We start from the raw sequence: 10,117 nt of genomic DNA, 5'->3' as shown, positions 1-10,117 counted from the left end.
ACTACGTGATTTGTACATCAAAGACATCTTTACAGACACATCACCCAAAGCAGTGATAGTGAAGGTAAAGATAAACAGCTGGGACTACATCAAATTAAAGAGCTTCTGCACAGCAAAAGAGACAATAACAAAAACAAAGAGAAACCCCACCGACTGGGCGAACATTTTTGCACCCAACACTAATGATAAAGGACTGATCACAAAAATCTGCAAAGAGCTGATGAGACTCAACAACAACAAAGAAAATAATCCCGTCAAAAAGTGGGCAGAAGAACTAAAAAGAAATTTCTCTGAAGAGGAAATGCAAATAGCCAACAGGCATATGAAAAAATGTTCAACATCACTTGTAATCAGGGAAATGCAAATCAAAACTACCATGAGATACCATCTAATACCAGTGATAATGGCACATATTAAAAAAACTAGCTACAACAAATGTTGGCGAGTATGTGGAGAAAAAGGAACTCTCCTGCACTGTTGGTGGGAGTGCAAACTGGTCCAACCACTATGGAGAGCTGCGTGGAGATTTCTTGACCTACTAAAGATAGAGCTTCCATATGATCCAGCAATTCCACTCCTAGGTATTTGCCCAAAGGACACAGAAACATCAATTCCAAAGAGCACCTGCACGCCTATGTTTGTAGCAGCACTGTTTACAATAGCTAAGCTTTGGAAACAACCCAAATGCCCAAAAATAGATGACTGGATCAAGAGGATGTGGTACATATATACCATGGAATATTACTCAGCATTCAAAAAAGATAAACACATGCAATTTGCAGCAACATGGATGGCGCTGGAAGGGATCATGCTCAACGAAATAAGCCAGAAAGAAAAAGAAAAATACCGGATGATCTCACTCATAGCAGGAATCTAGAAAACTTAAATAAGGGACCAGGAAAAAGAATAGCTATAAGAAAGTGAAAATCAAAATCAACAAAAAACTATGAACCAGAGACACTCTATGGGGGGTGAAGGGCGGGGAGGGGAGGGATTGGGGTCAAAATAAGGGAGTTGCAATTGTATGGGGAATATAAAAATAAAATTTATTAAAAAAATATAGTGGTATTTCCATGTTAAAAATTTTTTTTAGGGCAAACAGGGCACTCTATTCATTTTTTAAAAAGATTCATTTATTTATGCATACAAGAGCTGGGATACAGGCCAGAGGTGTGGGGGGTGACAGTTCCCACCAGAGACAGAGCGGGGAACAAAACAGGCAGACTGACCGATGTGCACTGCCGAGGAGAGCTGTGGGTGAGTCAAGAGAGGTCTGCTGCGCCATGTGGGTAGCTCCCTGTCCGGGGATCGAACTCATGCCACAGCGACTGTGGACAGCCCCATAGGTTGCGCCCTACCCCCCTGTACCACCAGGGAGGCCCTAAACTATTTTTTTTTTAAAAAACAGTGCACTCTTATCCTATCAAAAGCCCACACACACAAATGGTACAGCCAGGTTTGTCCAACTTAAAATGTCTCCCCGTTTCTCTCATTTGGTGTTTCCAGCCATACCTCTGCCAGGTATTTACCCAATAATATGAAAACTTGAATATGAAAAGATTTCAGCACTCCTATGCTCATAGAACACTCCATAATCGACAAATCATGGAAACAAACTAATTACTTGACAACGGATGAACAGGTAAAGAAATTGTAGAGTGTGTATCAATGTATACTACTCAGCATTAGAAAAGATGAAATAGTGCCTTTGGGGACAAAATGGATGGAGGCTCGAGGTGACTATGCTAAAGGAAATAAGTCAGAAAATGAAAGACAGATATCAGATAGTTTCACTTATCTGTGAAATATAAAGAACCAAAAAGCATGTGCTGGGAATGCACTGCAAAACTAATCTTAGACTTAGTGAAAAATATGCTGGTTACCAGAGGAAACAGAGGGGAAGGAGGAGCTGAGGGAAGGAAGGGGATGGGCATTGCCATGGGAAGCTTGGGGAAGGGTGAGTGAAGCATGTGCACCTCTGGAGGAGAAAAGTGCTACCCCAAAGTTACATAGACATGTGAGCCACTGAAAGATTAATAAGCAAGTCAAGAAATGGAAGGAATGTGTTGAAAAAGGAGGCTTCATACACTGCTGGAGGGAATATAAATTGGTGGAGTCACTATATAAAACAGTATGGAGATTACTCAAAAAAAAATGAAAGCTAGAACTACTATACGATCTAGTGTTCCCACCTGAAGACTATGAAGACACTAATTCAAAAAGATCTATGCACCATGTGTTCATTGTGCAGTATTCACAATAGCCAAGTATGGAAACAACTCAAGATGAATGGGCTTGAAGATGTGTATATACACAATGGGACACACTCAGCCATGAAAAAAGATGAAATTTTGTAATTTTCAAAAACATGGATGCACCTTGAGGGGATTATATCTCAATAGGCTGTTTTTTTATTTTTATTTATTTTTTTTTAATTTTTTAATTAAATATTTATTTATTTATTTATACAAGCACTGGGTACAGTCAGAAGCGCGGGAGGGTGAGAGAATTCACCAGAGCCAGAGCGGGGAGCAGAGCAGGCAGAAGGACCGAAGTACACTGCTGAGGGGAGCAGCGGGCGGCAGGAGAGGTCTGCGCGCCATGTGGGACCCTCCTCCGGTGGCCGGGGAGCAGCCGGGGATCGAACCAGCGCTGCAGAGGCTGCGGGCAGCTTTGCAACCCAGCGCTCAACTGCTGCGCCACCGGGGAGGCCCAATAGGCTGTTTTTTAAACACCATATCTATTGATGATAAATACTAAAAATTTGGAGGCTGTCTCAGTATAATTATTAACTAGGAAGGGAGGAATGAAGAATGAAGGGAGGGAGGCAATTGGGAATGGTGTGGTGAAGAAGGGAGGGAGGGGAGAGAGAGAGAAAGGACATTATTTCTAGCTCTAACTCAAATATCCCCTGTCTGTAGATCAGGGTTTCCCAATCCCTTCTCAGATTCTGCAGAGCAGTGGTTCCCAAAGTGTCATCCCTAACCCACCAAAACTTTGTTAGAAATGCAGCTTGTAGGACCTTCCCAGACTGGATGAACCTGACATGTGACTTGGGGGCCATAGCTGTGATGTAAGCAGTGATCCTGCTTTGCCTCCATGTTGGAGATTCACTTCAGAGTCAGCTTGTCTCTGCACCATGTGATTTTGTGACCTTGGGGAAGTCCTAAACCAACTGTGTCCATTTCCTCATTCAAAATGGGTGTAATGAAGGCCTCCCCTGGTGGCGCCACCGGTTCCATCCTGGCAGCCGGCCAGTGAGGGTCCCACATGGCATGGCAGACCTGTCTCCTGTTGTGCCCTTGCTCCCCTCAGCAGTATATTTCATTCGTTTGCCTGCTCTATTCCCCGCTCTGTCTCTGGTGAATCCTCTCACCCTCCCATGCATCTGGACTGTACCCCGGTTCTTGTATAAATAAATAAATCAATCTAAAAAAAAACCCCAACAAAGTGGGTGTAATGAAAAGGGGCTGCTGACTCCACCTGATTACCTCCCTTGAAGCTCAGGAAGCATCATCCCTGCCATGCACCAGGTCATGAAGTATCTGACTCCACAATGAATGGAAAAGAAATCAGCTTTGATTGAGGATTTCAGGGGATGCAGGGAAGGGGATTTGTATCAGGCACTCTATGGAGTGCCTCTGGATTCACTCTGGATTCACCAGAGACAGAGCGGGGAATAGAGCAGGCAGACGGACGAAATAAGATGCACATGGCATCTTTATAAACCTTATAAAATTTCTATTTAAATATGTTTCTGCTCTTTCCTTGAATTTTTTCACCATTCACTGGGTCTATTACCTCTCTTGTTCCTAGTCAGCTTCCAGCAATCTGCTTTTTCTCCTGTTCTTTCCCTTTCTCTCAATCCAACCACCACTCTCTCATCCACTTCTGGCTCTTGCCACCTCTCTCCACACATTTCTTTTCTTGCAAGGAGATGCAATCCAAGCCCCTGTCTCTTCCTACAGTCTGCCTCCTTAAACTTATCATTCAGTTCAGTGAAGAAGTGTGAAGGGTAGAATATGAAAACTCATTGTTTTCACCAAAAATGCTTCCCTTTCCTCAACACAATAGTCACAATAAGAGAAATGACAAGTCTGAAGCACAGGATATGGTGTTTGGTAAGTTGCAGGCATGTTTGGTAAATCCTAGTGGCTGTTCATGTTATTGTTCTTTGGGTGAAGCAAGCATCATTCATTCACACATTCAAGATGAATCATGCACACAGTTTCCTAAGTCAGCAACATGGGTAGCCCCTCCATCAGACCACCCTCAGGTGTGAGATACATGAGAAACTGACACTTGAGGGGGATGTCATTTTGGGGATGTTGTGAACCCAGTGACATGAGGAAGAATGAAGTCAACCAGACAGGAGAAAGGAGAGAAAAACAAATACCTAGAATTTACAGAGCATTTTCTCAGGGGAAAGGAAGGGATTTACACACAGAAATTGCTACCAGCAAAGCTGAGTATTCTCATTATCCAGATGGAAAACTGAAATGAGTCCAGTTTACACAAAGCTGGCCATGTCAGGAGTTCTGAAGAAAAAGTTTGCTGAGGAAAGTCTTTTTCATAGCATTCTTCAGCTCCTTGTTCCTGAGGCTGAAGATGATGGGGCTGAGGAAGGGCGTGAGAACTGTATAGGTGAAGCCCATCAGGGTGTCTCCCTCCAGAGAGTGGGGGCCCTTGGGTTTTAGGTAGATGACAGAGGCAAAACCATAGTGCACGACCACCACAGTCAGGTGGGATGCACAGGTGGAGAAGGCCTTGTGTTGACCCTCAGCTGAAGGGATCCTTAAGATGGCTGCCACGATGAAGGCATAAGAGAGGAGGATGAGGAGGAAACAGCACATTAGGGCCATGATGCACACCAGACCCACACCCATAGCCACCAAGGAAACATTGTCTCCACAGGCCAACTTCACTAGGGGCGGCACATGGCAGAAGAAATGGTGGACCTCATTAGGTCCACAGAAGTTAAGGTGGAAAATAGATGTTGTCACCACCAGTCCCATGATGGAACCACCAGCCCAGGACCAGGATACAAGACAGGCACACCCATGGGGGCTCATGAGCACGTTGTATCGCAGGGGGTGGCAGATGGCCACGTAGCGGTCATAGCCCATGACAGTGAGTAGGAAGGAGTGTGTGAAGCCAAATGTGAAGGAGAAGAACATCTGGCTGGCACAGGCCCTGTAGGCAATGGAGTGTTGGGTGGAGAGCAAGTCAGCCAACATGCGTGGGATGATGGCAAAGGTGTAGAAGATCTCAGAGATGGAGAGGGCACACAGAAAGAGGTACATGGGTGTGTGAAGGCTGTGCTCTCTCCAGACGGTGGTCATGATGAGTAGGTTCCCCAGCAGTGTGAACAGATACATGAACAAGAACAGTAAGAAGAACATCAGCTGAAGTTGGGGGAAGGTGGAGAAACCGATGAGGATGAATTCAGACACAGAGGTGTAGTTTAGCCCTGGCATGATTATCAAACCTGTAGAGGGAGAGAGGGAAGAAGGCCCAGTGGGCAAGAACCTCAGCTCTCTAGTAAGTCCTGCAGGACTTGGAGGTCTCCTTTACCTTCAAGATTGGGTAGTCCCTCTGCAAAATGATATGCATGACATTTGTCTATCTGTCACAGAGCTGCTTGAAGTTTGAATAATATAATGCATTAAAGTGCTCAGCACTTGATAAAAACTCAGTAAATAATAATAACTATTGTAATGATTATTACTTTTATTTGTATCTTTGCATCATTGTTTATTTCCCGTAAAATTCCCACCACCAGTTTACTCATGAACCATCGCCATAGTCCCTTGTGGTCTTCTCTTCCCTGCCCTGATCCATTTTCCTCCCCTTCCATGGTTGCCTGCTAGTTTTGTTTTTTTTTTATTATTATTATTATTATTATTATTATTATTGTTGTTATTTTTTTTCTGATCCCTTTTTTGGTTCCCCTATTTTCCTTCTATAAGTGAAACCATTCAATATCTTTCCTTTTCCTCCTAGCTTATTTCACTGAGCATCATCCCTTCTAGCTCCCTCCATGTTACTGGGAATAGCATGAGTTTATCTGTTGATTGCTGAATAGTTTTTCATTGTGTATATATACACACCCCATCTTGATCCAGTAATCTATTTTTGGGCAAAAGAATAACATAGATTGTAAGTAAAAGGCTAGGACCTCCCTGGTGGTGCAGTGGGTTGAGCGCAGCACAGTGAAGCTGTCCACAGCCTCTGCAGTGTGGGTTTGATTCTCGGCCAGCCAAGGAGATACCCACATGGCATGGCAGACCTCTCCTTTCTCGCCTGCTGCTCCCCTCAGCAGTGTTTTCAGTCCACCTGCCTGTTCTGCTCCCTACTCTGTCTCTGGTGGATTCTCTCACCCTCCCATGCCTCTAGCCTGTACCCCAGCTCTTAAATAAATCTTTAAAAAAAAAAGAAAGTAAGAGGCTAGAAAACAAGTCTTCAAGCAAATGGACCAAAAAACTAGGCAGGGACAGATATACTTATCAGATAAAACAGACTTCAAGCTAAAAAAAAAGGCAAAAAGAGACATAGATGGTAACTATATCGTGATTAAGGGGACAATATATCAGTTAGACATAACACTCATCAACATATACTCCTCAAAAGAAGGAGCACCAAAATATATCAGACAATTATCAGCTCTGAAAACAAACAGTAGAGAAAACACATACATATTAGGAGACTTCAACACCCCACTCTCACCAGTACACAGATCAACAAGACAAAAAATAAGCAACGACGCTAGAGCCCTAAATAAAGACCTAGACCTCATGGACTTAACAGACAAAATAATAATCTGAGTGCACATTTTTCTCAAGTGTGCATGGATCATTATCCAGAATTGATTACATATTTGGCCACAAGACAAACATCAGATACATTAAGATCAAAATCATTCCAACTAAACTCTGATCATAAAGGCATCAACTAGAAATAAATCATGAAAACAAAGCAATGAACCCACCCACCTCATGGAGAAGAAGACCACTGGAAGAAGACCACTGGAAGACCACTGGACTAATGAGGAGATCAAAGAAGAAATTAAAAAATACTTTGAGTTGAACAACAGGGAGGACACCACTTTCCAGAATGTATGGGGTGCAGCAAAAGCAGTTATAAGATTAAAATATATAGCAATACAGGCTCACATCAAGATACAAGGAAGAACTCAAAGGAACAACCTACCAGAGGGGGAGAAGGAGAGCAAAGTATGGAAAGAGGACAATGGGCTGTAGTGTAGGACTCGGGGTGTCTTGGTGGTGGGTGTGGTGTGGAGACCTACGTCTGAAGGGGTGTCAGCCTATATCACATATAGTTGTAAACCAATACTACCTCAATAAAATTAAAAAAATTTCTCCTATTAGGTATGAAATAAAACTTGTCAAAATTATACACAACTGTATTGTATTATAATAATCAACTTGCTAAGTGGCTAAATTTTAATTAGTCTCACCATAAAAAGGAATTGATAATTATGTGACTCTATAGAGGTGCTCTTGATACGGTACTATCACATTACAATATATAAATAGATCAAGATGTTGTACACATTAAACTTATATGTCAAATACATTTGCGTAAAAATGCAAATGCACTTGTTAAGAGGGTAGATCTCATGTTAAGTGTTCTTAACACACACACACAGCAAGGCACACACAAAATCTTTAGGGAGTGATGGGTTGTGTTGATTACCTTGATTGTGGTGATGCTATCACAGATGCAGGCATGTTTCAACTTGTAAAAATGTATACATTAAATATATAGAGATTAGTATATTATACATACCTCAAGAAAGCTGAAAATAAACACAGAGAGGAGACTAATAACTAGAATTCACAAGGAATATCTAAAATCAATGAGTAAAGACAAGAATCATGATAAAAATGGGGATTTACTGAAGAGAAGATCTAATAGGCAAATGACAAAGAGGGTCAGCTGTCGTTCATTAGCAATGAAAGGCTGAAATTTCAAATATGGTGAGGTATCATTTACTTTACACCTATTAGAGTAAAACAAATTTGAAAGCTGCAAGAGTTGTGTTTTGGACCAGATGTGAAGATGATTACATTCATTCTAGCAGATATCTGGTGTTTTAGGGTCAAGGGAACACTTACTCTACATCCTGCCAACACTGCTCCTGGGCCTCTGTCTGACCAAAACCCTCACACAAGTCAGTGAGGGGACATGATCAGGGATCTTCACTGCAGCATTGTCAGTGGTGGTAGAAAGTTAAGGGCAGTCTGAGAGACTCCCCATTTCTGGTGGGGGGGTGGAGAAGCAAAATGTGATGGCCATGCACCAAGAATTTTTCCTAATAACACTTAGGAAAAAAAGAAACCTCATATTCACATAGAAACATGGATCACTCTTAAAAATGTAGTGTTGGGTGAAAAATTAGAAAATAACAGGTGAGTGCCAGCATAGTATAATGTCAACAGAAGTCAAAATATGTATAATATATATTTTATAAAAATTTGTGCAAACTGAAGAATACATATTGAACAAAGAAGAATGGCCTGTAAGAGGTAGGGAAGAACAATGGGACATGATAAATGGGATTAAACATAGATCACCATTATTGTGCAAATCGTTGATGGAATCACATTAACTAAGAAGTATGATTTCTCTAACGTTTAAGTCTAACAGAAATTTGTGACTATGTTTTCATCCACATATATATGTAAATATACATATGGAAATACAAGCATATATGCAAATGATATAGGATATATAAATGATATGTACATATCAATAATATATTAATGATACAGTACATACATATATCAATAATACAGCACATATAGCAACACAGCACACATGTATGTAGCATATATTATATACTAATGTATATTATATATAGTATATATTGCATTCCACATATGTCACACATGTGATATACATCATATACTATGATATATGTAGTACTTATTATATACTATATATTATAGCAACATAGTATATATATTCAATATCATGGATAATATACATAAAGCAATACTGTATACAGTAATATACACAGTATATATACACAAAGCAATGATACACATGTGTCAATTATTTATATTCTCTTTCTGTATAAAACACATTTTCAAATACTTATCTTGGGGTAGGGTTTAACTCCAAGATTACAACATCTCCCTCCATTTCCCCCTAGAAGATTGTGTTCCCTGAGACCCACTGCAGACAATGCTTGGAGGACCTATATGCTACCTGGAAAATGGGCAGTTTGAGTGGCTCAAAATGAAGTATCTTGGACAGAAAAGCAGCATTTGTGGGCTAGCCAGGCCAGCCAACAGCTGGGAACTAGTCTCAACTCCCTCCTCTTCCCCATTCCTCTCATCCCTTGGCCACCATCTCCGGACCCACTCTGCCTCTCACTCAGGGCCCCACCCTGGATCTGAGCTCATGCCTGGTTTTCTTCTGGAGTATTGTGCTTGCCCACTGAGCCTCTGCTCTCCTCACACTCTGGCTGTGTATTCATGCAGACCCAGGGTTCTCAAGGACTGCTCTCTGGCACGGTTGTCATCACTGGCTGGACTGGATATCCCTCATCCTTCCCATCAGGTGACACATACTGGCAGTGTGACAGTCAGTGTCAACCTCAATTCAGGCTCTTTTGGTTCACTGTTCCCCTCTGGCACTTGGTCTGTGTCAACTTTTCTCAAAACCTCTGTCAGGAGCATGCTCCAACATAGCTCTGCAATCACCCACACAGGCACAGACTTAGGGCAGTGGAAAGGCTGAGGCCCTTATCCCAGGATGGGCTCCTGGTCACCATACAAGTCAAGCACACACTGACTAGTTCCAGATTCTGCTTCTGGGCCCATTTCCTCAAGAGGACACCAGGCAACTCACTCATCCTTCTCTGCTCTTGCACCTGTGCGTAGACCTAAGCCTGTGCTCTCAGGTGCATACCAAGAAGGAGCTGAGCATGGACACACAGGTCTACAGGTCCTGAAACACACATTGGTAATAATACCCAGGAAACTGTCAGAAGAGGGACAAAAACTCTAATTTTGCACATATCCACTAAGTGCTGTGGAGTACGAGCTTGTCAGGGATTGGGGTAAACCAGGATGCACAAGCTGCCACA

General features: G+C 42.1%; 1 protein-coding gene across 1 annotated transcript; it reads right to left on the bottom strand.

Moving 5' to 3' along the window:
• Positions 1–4,529: 4,529 nt before the first annotated feature.
• LOC119240016 (olfactory receptor 10H2-like) lies at positions 4,530–5,480 on the bottom strand. Its single transcript, XM_037504388.1, has one exon. It carries the CDS (start codon positions 5,475–5,477, stop codon positions 4,530–4,532), a length of 948 nt encoding a protein of 315 aa, XP_037360285.1. The 5' UTR covers positions 5,478–5,480.
• Between the last annotated feature and the right edge of the window lie 4,637 nt (positions 5,481–10,117).

The sequence above is a fragment of the Talpa occidentalis genome, unplaced genomic scaffold (assembly GCF_014898055.3).
Source record: "Talpa occidentalis isolate TD23 unplaced genomic scaffold, MPIMG_talOcc4v2.1 talOcc4.12, whole genome shotgun sequence".
Classification (NCBI taxonomy): Eukaryota; Metazoa; Chordata; class Mammalia; order Eulipotyphla; family Talpidae; genus Talpa; species Talpa occidentalis.
Note: the sequence above shows the minus strand (reverse complement) of the source record. Positions and strands in the feature narration are given on the sequence as shown.

Excerpts from the sequence above, each read along its gene's own strand:
- LOC119240016 (XM_037504388.1), bottom strand. The coding sequence starts at position 5,477 with ATGCCAGGGCTAAACTACACCTCTGTGTCTGAATTCATCCTCATCGGT.